The sequence below is a fragment of the Sorex araneus genome, chromosome 1 (assembly GCF_027595985.1).
Source record: "Sorex araneus isolate mSorAra2 chromosome 1, mSorAra2.pri, whole genome shotgun sequence".
Taxonomy (NCBI): domain Eukaryota; kingdom Metazoa; phylum Chordata; class Mammalia; order Eulipotyphla; family Soricidae; genus Sorex; species Sorex araneus.
This window is the reverse complement of record NC_073302.1, coordinates 206,527,176-206,550,373: the sequence shown is the minus strand read 5'-3', so window position 1 is coordinate 206,550,373 and position 23,198 is coordinate 206,527,176. Positions and strand designations below refer to the sequence as shown.

At 44.8% G+C, this 23,198-nt stretch overlaps 1 protein-coding gene across 10 annotated transcripts in view; it reads left to right on the top strand.

Moving 5' to 3' along the window:
* LYPD6B (LY6/PLAUR domain containing 6B) overlaps positions 1-23,198 on the top strand; it is a 232,070-nt gene that overhangs the window by 142,589 nt on the left and 66,283 nt on the right. For 8 of the 10 annotated variants that reach the window (XM_055142136.1, XM_055142112.1, XM_055142130.1 and 5 more), the window contains one exon: positions 3,462-3,540. The exons of 1 other annotated variant lie outside the window; for it this stretch is intronic. Coding sequence is in view for 1 of the 9 variants with exons in the window: in XM_055142105.1 (XP_054998080.1) it covers positions 13,075-13,077 (3 nt within the window). In the remaining 8 variants the exon portion in view is untranslated. Of the gene's footprint in view, positions 1-3,461; positions 3,541-13,055; positions 13,078-23,198 lie in introns of those variants that run through there. One more of the 10 variants, XM_055142105.1, reaches the window with a different exon arrangement.

The following is a 23,198-nucleotide window of genomic DNA, read 5'->3' as shown; positions in this document are numbered from 1 at the left end:
TGCTCCTAGAATCCATGTTTCCTCAGTGATGGTTGGTTGCCTTCTTTATGTGCCCAGGGAATGGAAAGCTTATCAAGGAGGGAAGGGAGAGTTTAGTTTTTCTAGTTTATTTCATCAGGCTATTTTCTCTGCAGGGCTGGGAACCAGCTACTGTTCTCTCTCTCTCTCTCTCTCTCTCTCTCTCTCTCTCTCTCTCTCTCTCTCTCTCTCTTCCCTCCCTCTCTCTCCCTCTCTCTCTTCCTTCTCTCTCTCCCCCTTGACAGCAGCTCTTTGGATACAGCTGGACCAGGATCAAGAAAGCACATTATAAGCACTCTCTATGAAGTTTACAGTATACACTGAGTCCATATTAGGACAGTCTGATTTTACTTCAACCTTAAGAGTGAAAAACATTAATTAAGGCAGTTTTTTTCCCACTAAACCTTTAGGCAAGAAAAAATATTGAATAGACTTGTTTTCTTGCTGCTGCTACTGATTTTGAGACTAGGATTTGTATAATTGTTAGTTCGTTGGAGTAGCTTTTTGGTTTAGAAAAAAGTTAATGCTTGAAAAGAAACTAATAGCTTTTACAAGATAAATAATGATGGCTTGTTGAATTGGTAAAAAAAAGCTCAGGACAAACAAAACTGTCACATGTATAGTGGGATATTACTCAGCCACAAAAAAGAAATGGAATTGCCTACAAAGTGAGTTGACTCTGAAAATGACCATGCTGAGTGAAATACAGGCACATATAAGTAACTATTGTCTGATTCCCTGTTTTGAGTTATGTGGCACAGCCAACCATAGAGACAGAAAATAGAACAGTGGTTACTAGTGGACTGGAGAGAGGGGTGGGAGAAGATGGGAACTAACTGAATGGGTATAGAGATTCTCTTTGGAATGATGAAAAATGTCTTGAAATGGTTAGGCATGATAGTTATACAACTCTGTGAATGTGCTCACTGCCACTGAATTATACACACACTTAAAAGTGGTAAATAGTATATTATGTATACTTACCATAATGAAAAGTGTTTTAAAAATTTATTTTAATGTGGGAGATTATATGATTTCTTGCAATGCAGAAATGTGAGGATTCAGTGCTCTACTTTGTATATCTCTGTGACCTGAGCTGATAAATCTTTATGAGCACAGTTTTTCTATGATTTTGCTCTAAAAGCCTTGGAGAAAACTGTTCCTTCAATCTGTTGGCCGTGACTATAGCCTTGGACAATTCTATACTATTTCTCACCTCAATATTTTGTTTGTTGGAGAAGTCATATTTGGGGAAAAAATCAGAAGTCCATTAATTCTTCTAGAAATTCTAACTTTTCCTCACTGGATCAAGTCTAGTGATTACATTTTTTTGATCCTGGCTCACTCTTTAGCCTTGCTGAGTCACTTCTCTGAAGATATAACTCACATCGAGGGATGTAATGAAAGCATTAGTGGTGATTCCCTATGATGTATACTTAGAGGGATACTCAGCATATACTTTCTTCCTGTAACTCCCCAGTGTGGATGAGAAAGGATACTTTAAGAGTTTGTTCATGGAAGATGCTTAACATCTTGGGAGAAATTTATTAACAATAAGAATAATAGAAAAAAAATGCTAGATTTTGTCTCAGAATCAATGTGATTATTGTGTATCTATTTTATCCTTTGGTTACCAGAGTGTTCAGAATCAAATTTATCATTCATTACTTTACAAGGTACATTTATCTAAACTCTCTCCCATGTCCTTCTAGCTTCTTTCTGTATTGTCTTCTTTATACATATATGTATTTTATAAGTCAGCTCATTCTTTTTTGACAGATTGTAAATGGTCAATAGAATGTGTGTATGAAAAATTTTTTTATATATATATACACACATACATTTATTGGTATACACACATTCATATAAAGGGGGTAGAGGGGGAAAGAAGGGAGTTTTGTGAAGAGGTTATTGCCTCACACGATTGTGAATGTTGCAGGTCCAAAATCTGCAGTGTAGGGGCTGGAGAGATAGCACAGCGGGTAGGGCGTTTGCCTTGCACGCGGCCGACCCAGGTTCAAATCCCAGCATCCCATATGGTCCCCTGAGCACAGCCAGGGGTAATTCCTGAGTGCAGAGCCAGGAGTAACCCCTGTGCATCGCTAGGTATGACCCAAAAAAGAAAAAAAAAAGAAGAAGAAAAGAAACAAAATCTGCAGTGTAACCCAATAGACTGAAGTCCCAAGGAAACAGTAATGCAACCGTTTATTTATTTATTATTAATATTATTTTTAGGGGGATTAGAGTCATTCCTGGTTCCTAGCTCTGTGCTCAAGAATGATCCCTGGTGATACTCAGGGGATCATGTGTAGTTCCAGAGTTTCTAACCGAGGTCAGCTGAATGCAAGGCATGCATTTTTATTTTATTTTTATTTTATTTTATTTCTTTTTTGTTGTTGTTGTTTTGTTTTTGGGTCACACCCGGTGATGCACAGGGGTTACTCCTGGCTCATGCACTCAGGAGCTACTCCTGGCGGTGCTTGGGGGACCGTATGGGATGCTGGGAATCGAACCCGGGTCAGCTACATGCAAGGCAAACGCCCTACCCGCTGTGCTATCGCTCCAGCCCAAGGCATGCATTTTTAACCCCTGTACTAATTCTATGGCCCAGATGTCACAGTTTAGAAGTAGAATTGGTTCTTTCGGTTCTTTCTAGGAGGGCCTCAGCAATTGGATGAGGCACCTTACATTATGGAGAGTATCTCCTTGCTCAAACTGTAGTAATATTAATATTAAATCACATACGAAAATACCCTCATGATAGTATCTGACTGATATTTGAGTAAACACCTGGACATCACAGCTCAACCCAAGGTGACCATCACAAATAGAAATAAACACAGAACACAGAATTTTCTGAAAGCTGGGAAGAACTGTGATTTGTCTCTGGCTTTTGCTTATTTGCATGCTTGAGAAGAAGATTTCAATGCTCTCCCACCTCTCTTTTTCAGTTCATGCCTTGTCTCATGACTTCATCAGCTGGCAGGGCTGTCTTCCAAAGCAGGGCTGGGAAATGGCATAGAGTCTTCATTGTGTGTGGAAATGGTGAACGTGTGAATGCCCTGACCTGCTGGCATACCCTAATGTATGTCAGGGTTAGACAGGGTGTTGCTAGCCCCTTGGTAAACAGCCATTTTTTGGAGGGATGTGATGAGATGTATGAATTCACCAATGCTTCCCATTCCCAGTTCAATGGGGCTGTGGGTTGTGAATAAAACACTCGCTCACGCTCTATAAACTTACCAGCCCCACCTGACTGGATTTCCAGGATTTCATACATCAGATATTACTGACTGGACTGAGTTTAGATGTAGTGTTCTATGCTGAAGGGTTCTCAAACACTCAACACTTGTTTTTTTTCTAGAAACATCCCCATTGTTCAGGAATGTGAACTATTACCAACACCAGTGCTCACTCTATCCTTGTCTTTTTGTCCTTGATAGCCTTGACACTTGGGGTTGAAGACCTCTTCACCATTTCACAAAAGCAGCCTGACAATGTACCCTGGACCTGTCTCTTCAGGTAAGAATCCTAGTAATTGTGCTCCTCTGTGGCTTTTCATACCCCTGCCCTGGGCCCATGATTCATGTGGACTCCTAAACTTCTGGTGTCTCTGTCTCTGATGGCCCCTTTGGTGATGTGCCAGGTTCTCTGTTCCATCCTTCTCCTTCACTGTGCGGTGTGCCTTTGAAAGTCTGATGTTGACTTAGGGTGGGTGCACTTCTGTTTACTCCAAGGAGGAAGTCCCCTGGGCCGGGGAACCCAACAAAGATGTGACACCAGTGTGGGTGCATTGGGGGCTGTGTGCTTTTCTGAGCAGTGCTTTTTACAGCTCAGTTAGCTCTTTGAATTTTAGATGGGTTTACAACTTTACCTTGATGTGGACAACTCAGATTTGATCCCTGGCAGTTCAGAGAGTCCCCTGAGCTTGGCTGGGATTGCCCCCCGCCACAGAACCATGAGTAAGCCCTGAGCACCACCAGGTGTGGCGCCAAAACGAAAAGAAACAAAAATAAGACTTAGGCTGGCTGGGTTTGATTATTGACCCATCTCCGTTTTCCTGGTGAAAAAGTGAGTCAGGCCTGTTTTTCTGAGGACAGGAGGCCTTTTCCCCTGAGAGTGGTCTGCCGGGCGGCCCCCTTCCCAGTCAGGACTGTCAGAACCAACATGGAGGCCCAGGCCTTGGGTCCAGACCTTCCAGCCCACTGCTGATGGCCATGGAGGAGCCTCCAGGGAAGCTGTGGGATGGTGAAAGAGAGAACTGAGGGGCCGCAGGCCATGTTCACTTTTCTATTATTTGTCCAGTGAGCTGAATGCATTACTAGCATTGTTTTGTTGATTTATTTTTTTCAGTGTGGGTGTTTGAGGACCACATTTGGTGTTGCTCAGGGCTTACTATTGGCTCTGCTCAGGGATTACTCCTGGCAATGGTCAGGGGACCTTAAGCGATCCCTGCAACCGAACCCTGATCAGCCACATACAAGACAAGCATCTTATCCCCTCTCTATCTTTCTGGTCCCTACCACTGTGTTTCCTAACTGCAGTTGTAGGTTTCAAGTATAAAAAAGTCAAATTTTACAGAACCTCCCTAGATGCTTTACTCCTTGGCCTTCTGAAAGGGTGGCATTGCACTCCCCTCAGCAGGCCCAGGAGAACATGGAGGAATCTCTATGTGATCATCCCTGTCTTCCCTGGGCGTCCGGGTGGGGTGTAAGCTGTTCCTTCAGTTCAAGAATCTGCTCTTAGCAATCCCAAAAGAACATGAAGAACTGGGGCTGGAGCAATAGCACAGCGGGTAGGGAGTTTGCCTTGCACGCGGCCAAACTGGGTTCGATTCTTAGCATCCCATATGGTCCCCCAAGCACCGCCAGGAGTAATTCCTGAGTGCAGGAGCCAGGAGTAACCCCTGTGCATCACCAGGTGTGACCCAAACCCCCCCCCCCCAAAAAAAAAAGAACATGAAGAACTGAACAGTGAAGGCCCATCGTGGTTCAGACAGGTGGACGGCACGAGCTTATCTTCCCCAGCAAGGTGTGGAAGGCCTCATTTGCTAGAGTGCTAAACATAGGGTTAGGATCATCATCATCCTCATCATTGTATAATTACATTATCATAATCACAATGGCAATAAAAATAATAACCCTAGTATTAGCTGTCTCTATCACCACCATCACGGCAGCTAACATTTATTGGCTCCTGCTTTCTCCTGCTGGGCTCTAGACTAAGCATTTTACTGCAATCTCATTCTTAATCTGCACAGCACGTCTAAAGATTGTCCTATTAACATCCACCTTTACAGCTGAGGAAACTGAGGTTTAGCAGGGTCAGGTATATTGCTCAAAGTGAGATCATCAAAGGCCCTGCCAAAGAGCAGACATGGGCTTTAACCTACCAAACAACCGGGAGCCATTGAGCCATGCTGCAGGAGTTTTTTTCTTAAATTCTCTTACATATTTATTTATTTATTTATTTATTTAATCACCATGAGGTACAGTTACAAAACTTTTATGATTGAGTTTCAATCATACAATTATTGAACTCCTGTCCCTCCACCAGTGCACATTTTCTACCACCAATGTCCCCAGTACCCCTCCTGCCACCCCCACCCCTCCCTAACCCCTGCCTGTATGACATACAGTTTCCTTCTTACTCTCTCTCTCTACTTTTGGGCATTATGGTTTGCAGTACAGGTACTGAGAGGCCATCATGTTTGGTCCTTTATCTACTTTCAGCACACATGTCCCATCCTGAACCATCCCTCCAACCATCATTGACTTAGTGATCTTTTCTTCCCCAGCTCATGAGGCAGGCTTCCAACCATGGAGCAATCTTCCTGGCCCTTGTCTCTAGTGTCCTTGGGTATTAATCTCATATTATGTTATTTTATATTCCACAAATGAGTGCAGTCATTCTCTGTCTGGCCCTCTGTTTCTAACTCATTTCACTCACTGTGCTGCAGCTTGACATACTCTAGGGACCATGAGTTTCACAGGTTCCTTTCTCATCGATTTAAAATGGTATGACCAATTTTGAGAATTTGTATAGTCCTTCCTCCTTTTCTAGTAGTTTCCAATGACAAGCAGGTGTTTAGGGCTGGCCTTCCACTCCCCTTCCAGCTGTGTCCCTGCTCCCATGACCTTTTTGCCCTCTAGCCACCAATTACCATGAACATTTCATTTCTCCTGCATTGAGGTATGCCAAATTCAAAACTATTTAGAAAATCAAGATTGTTGAGGAATTTTTGGCTTATGGAGAAGAGCAGAAAAAAAGAAGAAGAAAAATTCCCCAGCTTTTATTTATTATTTTGTTGGACTGGAGCAATAGCACAGTGGGCAAGGTGTTTGCCTTGCACGTGGCAGACCCGGGTTCGATTCCTCTGTCCCTCTTGGAGAGCCTGGCAAGCTACCGAGAGTATCCTGCCCGCACGGCAGAGCCTGGCTAGCTCCCCGTGGCATATTGGATATGCCAAAAACAGTAACAACAAGTCTCACAATGGAGATGTTACTGGTGCCCGCGCGAGCAAATCGATGAGCAATGGGATGACTGTGATACAGTGATACAGTGATTGAATCACTGTGAGATAGAACATTACAAAGCAATTCATGATTGTATTTCAGTCATACAGTGTTCAAGACTTATCCATCCCCCAGTGTAATTTCCCAGCCTCAGCTTTAGTGCTGGAGAGATAGAGCTGAACAGGGTGAGTATTGCCTGCGGAAGGGCTGGGTCTGGTCCTCCCTCCCCAAACAGAGTCAGGGGTGGTCCCTGAGAGTCACCAGTATGTCGCACAAACTAGAAGGGAAAAAAACATTACTCAGTTTTAAAAGATGCCTGCTGTAATCGTGAATCCATTGGTGAGCTTTACTGTGCCTTCTCTCCTGTGTACAGTTTGTTCACCTGGTTACTACACATTGAAGTTTGGAATCTTTCATTTAACCTAAGTGTTTTCTTGTGCCTTTGCCCTCACAGTTAATTTTTATGGCTGATGTGCGTGTGGTTGGGGAGCTCTTAAGTCCTTCCCACAAAAGCTGATAGGGTCCCCGAGTTGCTCCCATGTGGCAAGTGCGGAGCTTCTCTGCCACTGGACAGCTATGTTCTGTCTGCTGGCAGGTGGGGGAATGCAGGAGGCATCTATTTCCCACCCTTGAATAAGCACCTTGTTTCCTGAGAGGGTTCTCCGTGTGGTTTGTAGGAATTCTGCTTGCCTGCAGTTTAGGATGCCCAGATTTGACTGCATAGAAAATAGCTACAAACCCCTGGACATAGTTTACTTTTTTATCATCTTTATCTGTGGACTACTTAGATTCAGTCATTGCCATAATTCCAAGAAATCAGGAGTTTTCTGAACCTTCTTAATTTATAACCTGACCAATTCTAATCAATGCAGCAGTTTGGGTAGTGTTCAGCTAGGGCGCTGGGAGCTGTTACAAGCAGGCAATTGTGTTTTTCAGAACAACCAGTGCTATAAAGAGCAGTGTCTTAGTCACATAATCCTCACCCGCCCCCAGTTCTGGACATACACTTTCTCCCCGTGTTCACACCCACAATAGATGACTCAAGGTCTGTGTTCAAGGAACATGAAGTGAACAAAGAGCCTTTAGCACTCACCTCTCAATGAATCAAATCCGTGAGTAGGATTGTTTCATTTAGATATGATAACTTTGTCTTTAACAAACAGAAAGGTGGGGCTGGAGCGATAGTATAGCCAGCAGGGCACTTGCTTTGCATGCAACTGATACAGGATCAATCCCTGGCACCCCAAAAGGTCTTCCAAGCCCACCAGGAGTGACCCCTGAGTGCAGAGCCAGAAGCAAACACTGAATACCACTGGGTGTGGCCCCCAAACAAGCAAAACTCTAATAAACAGAAACTTAAGTTCCCAAGGTCTCTAAGAACAGATTTCAGATGGATTTTCCTAGAAAGTGGATCGATTCTTTGTGCATGTTACAGAAGAGAGAAACAGGACTGTGGAGCTTTGTATTTGAGCCCTGACCCTCCCTCACCACCCACAACCCCTGCCCTTCCCGCCCTTCCCGCCCTGTTATTGGGTAAAAGACGTTTTTACCCAGGTCACAGAAAACTCTGAGCTTAGAACATTACTGAGAATTCTCCTGCTTTGGTCAGCAGAAAATAAATAAATAAATAAATAAAATGAAGGGGGTTGGAGTGTCATGCATTCCTGATGGGACCGCAGGGGATTACAGGGCCAGTTTCAACTGGCTCTGGTTGATTCTTACCTGCTATACTGACCTTGAATCAGATTGCTTATATCTTAAAGGCATCTACCCACACTGCCCCGCATGAGCCAAGAGCCATGGTATAAAGTTCTTCCTAGGAAGTGAAGCCTTGCCTTTTCGTGCTTATATTCTATTACAGATGAAAAAGGTCACAATCCCATTCCTGTCTCCATCTCCTTTACAAAAACGTAATTTGCATTTGGGGCAAAAAACATGCCTCCCTGCGCTGCCCCCTTCCCCCTCCCTCCAGTTTTAATGACTGATTTTAGCTTTTCCAGTTTGCTGACCATGGCGACCTCATCGGCCCTAGGTGGGAGGGAGGGAGCTTGGAAGCAGCAGCAGTATTGGTAAACCTGTTGGCAAGCATCCAAGTGGCCTGGGTGTGTGTTTGTGTTTGAAACACTGTTAATAATAAAGGCTCATTTGTGTAGGGCTCTGTATCAGGTATCTATTGTGCAATAATAAACCACCCCGAACTTACTGGCTTAAAACAACAACCATCTCACTTGCTCATAGTTCTGCCGGTCAACAGTGGGGATGGGCCTACTCAGTTATTCTTCTCCCAGCCTCACGCAGGGTCACTGGTGTCTTTGTGTTCAGCAAGTGCGTGTGAGGTGTTTGATGTCGGGATTTTCACTGGGGTGACTCAGATCTCACATAAGGCCTCATTCTCCAGTGAGCTTGCTCGGGCACTTGCACACGGCATCGCTTTCCCACAAGAGGACAGTGAAGGCTGCTCATTTATTTGATCGCAGGGCCAGCCCAGATTTCAGAGAAAAATACTTTCCCCCTTCATGGAACAGCAACAAAGAATTCATGGCCTTTCATATTTATATTTGCCTCTTAGTTGTATATGAAAGCAAACTGGGTTTTGTTATTATTTGGGGGCCACACCTCATAGTGCACTGGGGTTAGTCCTTTAAATGATTTCATTTTGCCTTCCAACAGCCCTGGAGTCAGAATGGTGCTATTGGTCATTTGAGAAAAATTCTATTTTTGACTCTTTCCTCTTTTTCTAAAAGAGACTTTCTGAAACACACCAGTAATATAATGAAAAAATATTATGGAAAAAGAGCATAATGAAAAAGAAAATCTTGTTAGCAAACATCAAAATTGCTCTTACTCTATTCCAAGCACGATTAAAAGAAAATTGTTTCTGGGCCACACCCAGAAATTCTCAGGGCTTACTCATGACTCTGTGCTCAAGGATCACTCCTGGCAGTGCTCAGGTGATCATATTCGAGAATTGAACCAGTGTCAGGGATTGAACTGAGCTGGACAAGCTCCTTACTCACTGTGCTATCTCTTTGGTCCCTTCAAGCACCATTTTAAGGTTTTGGGTATTTTTTATACCATAATGCTCTCGGTTATAACAGCATCTTATGTCATCTTTTGTATTGTTTATTTTGTTTTTGCTTCACATCCGGCTGTGCTCAGGGCTTATTCCTGGCTCTGTGCTCAGGGAACACTCCTGGCAGGATAAGGGGACCAAATGGGGTGACAGAAATTGAACCTGGATCAGCTACATACAAGATAAGCATCCTAATCCACTGTACTATCTCTCCTACTTCTAGCTGCTTCTATTTTCATCCCAAGTTGTAGGCAAAAACAAGGCACAATGGGTTAAGTAACTTCCTTTGAGTCATAAAGCTCAGTGGCAGGCCCAGGATTCCATGCTGGCTCTAGAGTATGTGAACCCCAAATGCCTCTCAGGTTAACAGAAGCTAAATGTTCTTTATGACTCTTAGTAGGAGCACAGTTTTACTTTGGTGGAGCAGTTTTTGTGGAGGCTTGCTCTTTCAAGGTAGGCATGAACTCATTTTGTATACACCCATGTGGCCAAATTTGGCTCAGTGGCATTGTGGGAGACTCAACTCTTAGATAGCAAAGATGCTCAGAGGACAGAGTTGTTCAGGGGGTGAGGCAGGGGTCCTGGTCCCAGTGTCTGTCTGCTCTTTGGTTGCACTGTGTTTAGAGAGTGAATTCTCTCTGCATTCTTTATGAGCCTCCCGGCCTCACCTTCATGTCATTAGAAAGCCTCAGTGTCCGAGCAAAGGATGCTGGGTTTACTTAGTTCTCTGTTTAAGACCCCCAGAGGGAAAGGGGCAGCTGCCAGCATTTTCCTATAGTATTTGTGGACTCAATTTTCCCCAGTCTCAGGTGGTACCAGGTGGTTTAGCTATGGAAAGTGATGAATTTCATTGCCATTTAGAAGGTGATCCCTGTGCTCCAGATGAAGTGGCCCGTGTTGCCCCCTGTCTTCGTAAAGGACCCCGGGCCCTTCCTCTGCAGCATGAGTTTGAGCCAGTGTAGGAGTCAGGCTGAGACTTGAATCCCAAATGAACACTCCTCATTTTGCATTCAACTCTAATGTGGGCCAGAGGCGGAACTGCATGCTCAGACCTTGAGCATTCTCTTTGGACACACAGTGTCTTGTCCCCCTCCAAGCCCATGGTTGTGTCCTGAGTCCCAGCTCAGCACTGCGTCCTGCCCTCATTCTCCTGCGTCGACTCTGTTAGTGGCACTCACGGTTTCCCCACAGCTTCTGCAGACACGAAAACCTACATATTCCCCATGAGAGACACTCCAGCGAGAACCTGAACTGCAACGGGGTGTCTCCAGCCCCACCAGAGAAGACAGAGCACTGTTGGGGGGAGGGGATTAAGGTGATCCCAGAGCTGAGCCCTCTCCCCTGCCACCATCTGTCCCACACCAGGGCATCCCTTAGTTTTCTCAAATATCAAGAACCCTCAGAACGCTTCCGCCTGCCAGGGGGTCCAGCTGTCTTTATCGTCTTTTTTCGTAGTCACTCTCGGAGAGTTTATAGTTTGGCCCTGCACTTGCCACTGGATCCAGGCTTCCCTTCTCTCCTATTCAAACCATCAGGGAAGTTGACCCCCTGGCACAGGCCTTGTGGTCTGGCCCACAGGTGCCTACAGCAGAGAGCCTCTAACTGTTTGCCCTTATGACCCGCCAGGACACATGCAGCAGGCAGCTGCCTTTTGTCCCCAGGCCTTTGGGCCTGTTTCTCCCCCTCTCCCCAGCCCTCACCCCAGCTATAAACCTAATTGCTTTATGGAGCCCCAGCCAATAGACTTTCAGCTCCCTCCTGTTTGGACAACCAAGACTACTGAAGGCTGTGCCTGTGGTTTGTAATAGCTCTTTCACTAGCAGCATCAGCTTGCCTTGGGCCTTTGCTGTTGTCTGTTTGGGAAGCGGGATGGCAGGAAGAAGGCTGGGAGAGGCTACAGGGCCTCCTGGGACAGTGGGGAGCTGGATGACTTCCTGCCCTTAGAAAGCTGACTCAGCCCCAAGCCTTCTGGGCATGCAGAGGTCCTCTTATTTCTTCACCTTCTCCCCACAGAGGATCCCTCAGAGTCCCAGACTTGGTGTTGCCTTATGTTCATTGCAGTTTCGATTCACCGCAGATTGTTGGGCTTCATTGTTACCCCTCTGTTGTCGGTTTGGGGACTGGTGCGTTAGGAAACCACTTGAAAGTTTGTGTAAGCCCCTCCTTTTTCCCCTGGCAGAGAAGATTGCCTAACGATAAACATGCAGAGAGAGGTTTAAAAGCAGAGAACCTCGCTCTAGGCTGGCTTTTGGCAAAGAGGACAGAGCTGTGTGTGTGTGTGTGTGTGTGTGTGTGTGTGTGTGTGTGTGTGTGTGTTGGAGGGGTGTTTAAATTGTGTTAAAATGCAGACAGGCAAGACGACTAGATCCTCTCAGTCAACTCTGAGCCCACTGTCGCAGGTTTGTTAGTGACTTTTTTCTCGTCCACAGTGCTCCCCGGAGTCCAGCCCAGAGCAGGGCATTTCAAGCCTATCCCTATGTGACTTAAAATTTAATCTTCAGAAACACTCGCTACAAGAGACGAAAAGTCTGTCTGAATCTAAACATAACAAGCCCAGGCACAATTCTCTTACTCTCGCCATCCCTTTATTTCTATATTTAAGCTGAATATTTTCCCGTCGACTTATTCTCTGTGCTTCCCCCTCCCCCTCTCTCCATGCAGGTCTGTGTTCAGCTTAAAAGGGCAGTTGCTTTGGTCTGACAGTTCCGTGCTGCCCTCGCAGTGTGGCCCTGCTGATGGGCCGTGAAGGAGTTGTGTTGGGACGATAATTGAACTTCTAACACCCACTCTGACTTCAGAGACCTCACTTCCCCTGTGTGTTTAAACGCCAGGCATGCTTTGATCAGGCATGTGGTCAAGCCTTTGACTTAAGTTTACCTTGGAACCTCAGCAACATATCCAAACAGATAGTTGTCCAAGTCACGTGGCAGAAACCGGCCCAACACGATCCAACAGAATTCTAATATGAAGCATTAGAAAGTCCATTTATTTTCTGTACCTTTTTATTAGCATTTCATTTGCAACTGAACACTATTTTAACGTATACCTCCCCCCACACCCTCTTCTCCCCCTCTCCCCCCCACACAAGGTAAATTCAAGTAATGCAATATGGAAAGTAGTGGGTGTGGGGGTTGGGAGATTCAGATTACTCAGGATGTGAGAAAGCTGATGCATTCATGAATTTGCTCCCTGAGTGGGGGCCCTGAAAGGGAGGTTTTTCTTTTTCATGTCTTTAAAATGAGTTGCCATGTTAGACGCTTTTGCTTTCATTTGTCCTCCGGTGTGTTTACCCTGCTAGAATAATTGTGTTCATTTTGTATAAAGGATCCCTGACATCACCTGCGGCAGAGACCCAGCACGGGGGTGCAGGACTGCTCCCACAGGATGTCACTCCGGTAAAGTTAGAAGCGTCCTCTCTGCTATTGCTCACCTCTCTCTCTGGCCCCTGTTATCACCGGGGCAGTGTGCATGGTGAGTTCTGTGGCTGGCTTTCCTTGGATCGTGAGCTGAAAGGCAGACTTTAACTATAGAGCTTTCAGACGTTGGGAGGAAAGTGACATTGATTTATTTGTTCTGTTCTTGGCCAGCCTGAGAAACCTGTCCCATCAGGTAATGAACAACTGCTTTTATCCAACTAGTCACTTCAGGAGAACATTACTCACCCCATCATTACTGCTCTCCCTGAGTCATCCAGCCTGGCTCAGATCACTTTCAACTGAATAAAAATCTTAAGGCGATGGGCTCTGGGGCCAACGTTCCTGTTTATGAATAATACAAACACACCTCGGACATAGAGCTGTGGGCATTTTGGAAGGCTGCTTCCTAGCTCCAGGTTTTCAAGCTTGTGTGTGTTGGAGAAATTGCCTCATCTGGTGTGACCTAAAGTGGCCATGTCTTTGATCCATGTGGAATGATGATATGAGCAGCCAGGTCCTCCACCTCGCCAGCATTGCCTAATGGGAAAGGGTACAGCTATGGAAATGAAGGTTATTCGGGGGTCCCTCTTGCCTGTACTTTCTCAGTGCATCTGCAGATTCGACACTGACTATTTAATGGGTCAAAAAAAAAAAAAGTAGGGGCTGGAGTGATAGCACAGCGGGTAGGGCGTTTGCCTTGTATGTGGTCAACCTGGGTTCGATTCTCAGCATCCCATATGGTACCCTGAGCACCACCAGGAGTAATTCCTGAGTGCAAAGCCAGGAGTAACCCCTGTGCATCGCTGGGTGTGACCCAAAAGCAATAAATAAATAAATAAATAATTTTTTTAAAAAGTAAAAACTTGGTCACTGTCACTGTCATCCCGTTGCTCATCAGATTTGTTTGAGCAGGCACCAGTAACATCTCTCATTGAGAGACTTATTGTTACTGTTTTTGGCATATCCAATATGCTACGGGTAGCTTGCCAGGCTCTGCCGTGCGGGCTCAATACTCTCGTATTTTGCCGGGCTCTCTGAGAGGGGTGAAGAAATCGAACATGGGTCAGCAGCTCGAAAGTCGAACGCCCTATCTCTGTGCTATCAAAAACTTGGTAAGACATAATAAAGTCTCTTACTAAAAACAGAAGTTTTTTTTAAAAAAATATGCCCACCTCAATCATAGGACTTGCATTTTTTTCCTCAGGGGTGCTCCCACATGATGCTCTAGAATCTTAGGCTCCTCTACTCTCCACCTGGGCTGACAAGTGAATCCTAGGACTGATGATGAGTTACTGTTTGGGCCTGTAGTACCAGGTGTTACCCAATCACCTCAGTGGTTCTCAGAAGCTGCCAGAGTCACACCCGACCCTGTAGTTAGGGATTAGATAGCCACATGGCAAGGCAAACCCCTTAGACACATTATCTCTCCAGCCCCCTCTACTTTGTTTTATTTCTTATGAAAAAGGACAACAGGAACCAGCAATCCAAGTCAGGGTTGCCCACATGCGAGGCTTGTGCTCTAGATCAACTTTCTCTCCTGCCCCGTCTTAGTAAAGTGTCTCTTTAAGGCCCAGTGCTGGTGCCAGAGCATCTTGTCACCCACGAGAATCTGCTGTCGTAAATAGAAGCAGTGAAGTGGAGCTGGAGCCACTTTTTTTTTTTCTAACACATAGTCCTTGTCCCCTAGCATGTCGCAATCCTTGATACTGTTGTCCAAGGTGAGGATAACAAAAGATTGATTCCAATCTAGGCCTGTGGGTAACTATAGAGATCAATATTGACATGTGTTTTGTTCCTTTTCATGCCAAACCTCTGTCTGTTTCTGAGCTGTTAATTGTATGTCATTACACATGTAGATAAGCTTCATTTTCAGAGGGAGCTGTCTTTTTATCACAGGTTGATGGGGAGAGTTTGACATGTGGAAAATAGAAAGAAAATCTTTAAGACAAAAATGCCGGATGCAAGTTTGTGGGTTCGTTGAAAATCCTACCTCTTTTCCAATTTCTGAACTAATCCTGCCTGGGTTTAAAGAAAATCAACAGTTGCTTTTCATAACAGCTACTCTGTCACCTTCTTCTATCTTCAGGCTCTTGAAATACAGCATTAAACAACATCAGAATTAATCCATGGCCCTTTAGACTAAGCTCCTGGGGCAGAAATGTTTCCTCCTTCATCTTGAATTCCTGGGCTCAAGGAAAATAAGAACTGAGGGGAAAAAACTGTTTAATAAATGGGTAGATATGAAACAATTAGGAGTCATGAAAAGAGAACAAATTGTGGTCCTACAGCTCTGGCAACCTGGCAGCCTGTGATACAGGCTCAGTATGGAACAGGGGCAGTTGTAGACCTGGGGCAGGCAGAGGAATGATTTTTCCATGCTTGGGATTCCTGTGTTGAAATAAGGAGGCCCAGCCTGGCCAGTGTTACGGAAACAAACCAACTCATTTAATACTCCCAACAACATTTATAGCCAAACGCTAGCCCAGGTCCCTATCCTTGAGGCATTCTGACAGTCATTTTAATGATTTATTTTCTTTTTCACAGCCTCAAAACAAATAAAATATTTTATCACCTTTTGGGTAGACTTGATGTCTTTCTCTTCATTTCATCGCTTTCTGTGTCTATAAAATTCCCCTTACCTTTCAGTTTATAACTCAAGGATAGAAATGTTCTTTTTCTTATTCTATTTGTAAAGACTTTTTTAAGTCTGGGTTCTGGGGTGGGGGTGAGGGAATCTGCCTATTTTGTTGCTGCGTGTGTCTGAGTGTGGTCAGGGAGAGGGAGCAGAAAGACTTAACAACGACCACATGGGGCTAGAGCAGTAGTACTTGCCTTGCACACGGCCAACTTGGGTTTGATCCCCAGCATCCCATATGGTCTTCCAAAGCCAGGAGTAATTCCCAAGTGCAGAGCCAGGAGTATCCCTGATAGCCAGATGTAACCCACCCCAAAAAAGAGAATAAAAAAAGAAGAAGAAAGGCCACATATTTGTGCTAACTCATGGATCCCAGGGAAAGGTTTTGACTAAGAAAACTTTTCCACTGCTGTTCTCCATGATTTAGACCTATGAGGACACTGGAGCTGTGAAGGAGAGGCTGTGTGGTTAAAGGAGAAAGTACTGTGCTACTGGAATTTGCTCTGTGGTTTCTTTCCCAATATCTGCAATAAAACTCAATGATCTGTGAGAGCCCCTTTCCACTTGTAATGGAATGTCTTCAGCTCAAGCTCCTGCTTTATAGTTTTCAGATTTCTTCTTTTACTCTGCCTCTTTTTCTCACTTCTGCCTCATTGTCCTCCTGACCCACAGAAGTAACTTGACCACATGTGTGGGCTTGCGAGTGTGGAATTCTTGGGCAGGAATGATTTTGAGCTGAAATAACTTATGATTGTGTCTAGTGACTAACTGAGTGGCTTGGGGGATCAGTTTCTTTCCATCATGTGCAGCGAGGACGATGGAATTGAAGACTCTCAAAGTCCTTTGCTTCGAAGCTCCTGAAATCCTTAACCAGAAGTTATTTTAATGGCATCTTCTGTTTGAGTCGTTGCACGGGGCAAGGACTACTCTCAGACATAGTCCTCTGGTGGGTCTTTGAAAACTTAACCCCCAGTGGGTTTCCCTAAAATTTTTGGGAAGTCAGCTTGTGAACTAACAACTTTGTCTCCACTTTTAAAAAAATTAGTGGTTAAATTTAGTTGTCAATTTTCCCGCTCCCCCTGTCAAAGTTGCCATGTCTCCGGGCAAACAGATGTAGCTTTCTCAAACGTTCCAAGGAAGACAGAGCTTTTAGATGGTTCATCATCCTAGGTATTATATTCACAGATCTCTTAGAAGTGAATGTTATATTCCAAAGAGTCATAAAGAAGAATTTTTTATCTAGATATCATAATTTAAAGATGAGGCACAGTTGGCATTAGCTTCTTTTTTATATAGTAGATGTCACTGTATCACTGTCATCCCGTTGTTCATCAATTCACTCGAGTGGGCACCAGTAACATCTCTATTCCTCCAAGCCCTGAGATTTTAACAGCCTCTCCTTACTCATCTTTCCCAGCAATTGGAGGCGGGGGATGAACCTGTCTCAGCTACAAGCTAGGCAAGTGTCCTTCCCATGTACTGTCACTGCAGCCCCTCACCCAGGGCACTTTTAAAATCCTGGGTTTTTTCTAAGTATGGTCTTTTCTAGGCAGAGCCTGGCAAGCTACCAGTGGCGTATTTGATATGCCAAAAACAGTAACGATAGTAGATATATGTATGTGAATTTATATACACATATGTGTTTATACATGTATATAAATAGGCATTTTAGTTACTCATAAAATTAATAAAAACTAATTTCTATCTAGCAAGGTCTTGGTTATTGTTCTATGTCTATGCCACTGAGAATTTGAAGCAAAATTTGTAACTTGATTATAGTGTTGATTTTCACTTGATTCTGTATGAATTATCTTTTTTCAAATTTTATTCTGTTAAAAAATGTAGCAGTAGTTTCCTGACTTTTGCTCTCAGAGGGTTGATAGGTGACTTTCATTTTTCCTTCAATTTTTCATTGTTGTGTGGACCACACCCAGCAGTGCTGGGTTTGGGGTATTGAAGCCCCAAGGTTGGAACCAGGGCTCACACATGAAAGTCATGTGCACTGTCACCTGAATTACATCTCCATTCTAGTAGGAAATCTTATCTTCAAGCAGTTGATAAAAGTTTTAAATGGCAAAAAGACAGTTCTGCAGCATGCAACTAGAAAAATTTGGGTTAAGGATCAGCTATTAATAATACCAGGTTTTTGGCAGCTCATCATTTGCCATCACTGCCCCAAGGATAAAAAACTGTTATGAATTATTCTGCCCAAATCCGTGTTGTATATGAAATTTTCTTGATGTATTGCCTGGTAAACATGTCACAAAAAAGAGAAGATTTTTTTAAAGCTGTAATTTTGCTACACTGGAGCTTAGCAATCACGTCTTTCTTTTCTACTTGTTCACAAATCAACTGCTTATTAATCTTCACTTTCTTTTTTTTTCTTTTTGGGTCACACCCAGTGATGCTCATGGGTTACTCCTGGCTCTTTACTCAGTAATTACTCCTGGCGCTGCTGGGGGACCATATGGGATAGTTGGGGATCGAACCTGGGTGGGCCATGTGCAGGACAAATGCCCTACCCACTGTACTATCCACTCCAGCCCTTAACCTACACTTTCATTTATTGATCCGGAGATATTTACTTATGGGTCTTCAGTGTCTAGCAAATACCCAGTAGACGAGACCGGCTTCTGTCTTCAAAACATACATACGTATGTGTGTACATGTGTGTTCATATGGCGTATTTAATAACGATGAGATGTTGTAACGCACTGTGGTAGCTATCATCCACTCAAAGCACATCCAAGATAGCAGGCTGCAATCTAGAAGTGAGGTCAGGACAGGCAGAATTTGAAGGGGACTTGCAGAATAAGGAGTTAGTGACTAGTTTCATAAAGGATGAAAGGACATTCACAGAATGGGAAAGCCTTGTTGTTGACTGCCCAATACTTGGATTCTAGGCCCTGACCTGCCTAGGACCATTTGCCTGTCACTGTTGCCCTCCACCCAGACTTGTGGCTTGTGCTTGGTCATGTTACTAATGGACTTTTGTGCTCCTATAACCATTTGACACACTCTTATAAACTGTCTGGTTTCCTTTTCCACCTTTGGTGGGACCTGCCTCACAGCAGCACTTTGCTTTCGGTGTATTTCTGACTGTTCCCCATTCAGACATTCAGGCCAGTTAGATGCTGATAGGCAGTTAAGAGAACATGTCTGATAGTCACCGATATTCTACATGAGATATCTTGCATCTGTGCCATCAACACTACAGAAGACACTGGGGTAATGTAAGACCAAGACCCTAAGATTCACCTGCAGTCTTATATTAGGCATTTGACAAGCATTAAAATATGATTAGCACCATTGTTCTGAACCAGAAACGATGCTACGATCAAGAAATCTCCCTCTGTGTCTCCCACAACTCTCCAACCTCCAACAACATCCAACCATCTTTACTTTTGAAAAATCTCATCTGCTTTCATCTTTAGTTAAATCATCTGGGACAATTGGAAGTAGATCAATTCAGCTGTGTTTGCATTTTCTAGAGCACGAAAAATAGTATTCCAGTTATTACTTGTGGGGAGATGAGGAACCAAATGCACAGTGTGTTTTGGGTTTGGTTTTGTTTTTGTCCAGGTTGCAGGTGGAATTGGCAGCTCAGTAGTTAGAGAAATAAGCCCCAAGGAGGTGAACTGAGTAAATTCAATCAAGCACCACATGGACAGAGTGGTACTGGGACCTGCCTCACAGCAGCACTTTGCTTTCAGTGTATTTCTGACTATTCCCCATTTGGCAGGGAAGGCTTTTATTTTTCCATTATTGGACCTCTGCTTCCATCAAATAGGCAGCCAACTGGCGAAGAAAGGAACTTGCAAAGCTGGCGGGAATTCTGTTTTTTAAGTGTCCTGGCAGAAAGGCGAGATTCTGTCGTTATAATCGGGTACCTTAGCTGTTCTTCCATCTGGCCATTTCCTCCGGCCTTGTCCCCATTTTGATGGTGTTTTTTTTGGGAGTTATGGATGTTGCTTTTTGTACCAAAAATGAATGTCCATGACCAAAGGCACTTTCCTCCTGCTTGTGGATGTTTGGGGGGTCAACATCAGGATGCTTCACCCTGGGATCTAAACAGGGCTGGAAAGAAGGTTTTTATGCTGTGAATAGATCTCATGCCTGCCAGCCACTTCATTCTTCTTCCCTAGCATGAGCTCCTTCAGCAGGCAGAACAAAAAGCCTGGTTAGCAGACTGGCAGAGGTTCAGCTAAATCTGCCCCCACCAGCTGCAAGACAACTCAATGATGTCAGCTGTTTATATTACCTGCTGCTTTCTCCTTGTTTATCTTCCTCCCTGACCCACCCCCAATTCAAAAGTTTCAAGACTTGAAAAGGAACTAACATTCATCGAGCACTTACTATAAACTATAAAGTGGTTATTATGAAGTATTGGGGTTTTTTTGTAGTTTAATTCTTTTCTTTTCTTTATTTATTTTTAATTAGTGAATCACCGTGAGGGTACAGTTACAGATTTACTCATCTTTGTGCTCTTGTTTCCCTCATACAAAGTTCGAGAACCCATCCCTTCACCAGTGCCCATTCTCCACCACCAGTAAACCCAGCTGGTTTACTACTATCCTACCCTCCCCAATCCCATCTCCCTCCACCCCACCCCGCCACTGTGGCAGGGTATTCCCTTTTGTTCTCTCTCTCTCTAATTAGGTGTTGTGGTTTGCAATAAAGGTGTTGAGTGGCCACTGTGTTCAGTCTCTAGTCTACATTCAGCCCGCATCACCCTTCCCCCGCATGGCCTCCGACCGCATTATACTTGGTGATCCCTTCTCTGAGTTGCCCTCTCCCCAGAATGTGAGGCCAGCCTCCAAGCCATGGAGTCAACCTCCTGGTACTTATTTCTACTAGTCTTGGGTGTTAGTCTCCTACTCTGTTATTCTGTATTCCACAGATGAGTGCAATCTTTCTATGTCTGTCTCTCTCTTTCTGACTCATTTCACTTAGCATGATACTTTCCATGCCGATCCACTTATATGCAAAATTCATGACCTCCTTTTTTCTTTTTTCTTTCTTTTTTTTTTTTTTAATTTTATTGAATCACCATGTGGAGGGTTACATAGTTCTCAGGATTATGTCAGTTATACAATACTCAAACACCTTTCCCTTCACCAGTGCCCATCTTCCATCACCAACCCCCCCAGTATACCTGCCGCCCCCCCACCTCCCCAGTCCCCACCCTTGTAAGTGATAAGTTTCACTTCGTTTACGCTTTATCTCGATTACATTCCATGTTTCAACACAAAACTCCCTACCGTTGTTGGGGTTTCCCCCCAAAAAGAAAGACAGTCCTATTGCCAAGGAGGCATTTGATAGTTCTCCATTGCTAAGAATATAGAGATATTAAGTCCCACTGTTTGTTACATAACTTTTCTTTTTCCCCCTTGCCCCGTGCCACCGAGTTCATGCCTGTTTAGTAATCGCTACGCTGCCTGACAAAGGGAAAAAAACCGAAAAGGATGGTTATTTCCCGTCATCAGCAGGCGTGGGGCTCTGGCTTAGTTGATAGTCTAGTAGAGTGTCTGCAAGCAGTTTCTGGAACCAAAGGGCTTGCGCTGGTATCGGCTCTGGCTTGAGATACCACCAGCGTCCCACTGTTCCATGTACATAATTTTTCCCCTTATATCCCATTCCCACGCCACCAGGTCTGTTTGCTTAATGGACATCACACTATGGTTGACTCCACGCCGCGTTTCTTCCTGAGAAAGAAGAAAATTTCTTCTCAGCCAGCGTGGGGATATAGCTTAGTTCAGTCTAGAGAGATGGCTACCACTTTGATTGCCTTCAATATTTCAGCAAAAGACTTACTATTCTTGTTAGGATCTCCCACAAAAGTCCGACCCATTAAAAAGGAACCATTACATATTGCTGATGCTAAGATGACATTAGGTGGCGCGGTTTTGGGTTTCTGTATAAAGTCCAGGGAAAGTACAACCAGAAATAACATCACTACAAACTTTTACCCTTTTATGGTGCTCATAAGATGGAGAAACCTAGAGAGAGGCTCGGCATCTCCATTTTGCGCTCAGAAAGCCGTGGACCCTGCGCTGTGCTCGGGAGGAAGGGGTTGAGAGAGAGAGGTTAAAAGAATTGGGGAATGCCCGGTTTCCACTGTCTCAGCCCGCCGTGGGTTCTCCGATCCCGTGCCGGAATTAGTTCAGTGGGCTGCTTGGAGTCCAAGGGCGCTTCCTTGGGCTCTTCCATCATGCTCGCTCCGCAGCAGGGTCCAAAGGGATGCACACGTGGGGGAGGTGGGTTTAAGTATCTATCTGCGGTGGGCGGGGGTCACCGCCCCCGCCCCCTGGGGTCTCCCGCAAGCGCGCGTCCTGTTTCAGCTGGCTCGGCGTCTCCATTTTGCGCTCAGAAAGCCTCGGACCCTGCGCTGTGCTCAGGAGGAAGGGGTTGAGAGAGAGAGGTTAAAAGAATTGGGGAATGCCCGGTTTCCACTGTCTCAGCCCGCCGTGGGTTCTCCGATCCCGAACCCGAATTAGTTCAGTGGGCTGCTTGGAGTCCAAGGGCGCTTCCTTGGGCTCTTCCATCATGCTCGCTCCGCAGCAGGGTCCAAAGGGCGACTTCCTTTTTTCTAACAGCTGCATAGTATTCCATTGTATAGATGTACCAAAGTTTCTTCAACCAGTCATCTGTTCTAGGGCACTCGGGTTTATTCCAGATTCTGGCTATTGTAAACAGTGCTGTGATGAACATATAAGTGCAGATGTCATTTCGACTATACTTTTTTGCTTCTCTGGGATATATTCCCAGCAGTGGTACTGCTGGGTCAAATGGGAGTATTGTTTTAACTCCCCCCATTTCTTATCACTTCTCACCATCTGGAGGTGACTCATCATCCATAGGTAAGCAAACAGACTCTAAGAAGCTCAGCAACCTGCCCGGGTGCAATTCTTCCCATGTCTGTTGACCAGGCCTGAGTTGGTCATTTAGACTAGGTTCGGCTGTGTCCAGTTAAATACTCCAAGTCTTGGTAACTGCTTGCATTGGCTGGTGGGCTCAAGAGTTTAGTATTCCTGCCGAGAAGCAATCAGCCTTCTGACCAAGCTAGTTTAGGTAGAACGCAGCATGCAGGCCGTGCTTTGTTGTTCTTTCCTTTTCCTTGGCATCCCGTAATGTCAGCACTTTCATATATTTTTATCTTTCGAAGATGTCAAATATTTGGCATGGGGAGGTCAGGCTTGGCCCTGCGGTGCCAGAGACTTTTCCTGGCTCAGTACTCAGGAGTGAGTCCTGCTTGGGGGACCATATACAATGCTGGGAATTCAGCAAGGCTTGACTGCATGCAAGGCAAGCACCTTCCCCCCGAACTGTATCTGGCCAGAAGACTTAAACTGCATAGAGACAGCATCCTCTTTCTCTGCTGGGGTCTAAAGGTTAATACACGATTCATCAGTTTCCTGTCAGTTACCCTTCTTCCACCTCTCCCAAATGAGATTTCCACAGGACTCCTGTGCAAATAGGACTCCTCCTATCCTAGGGTCCCAAGCTTCTTCAACTACGGGTCACCACCACATCCGGTGTTG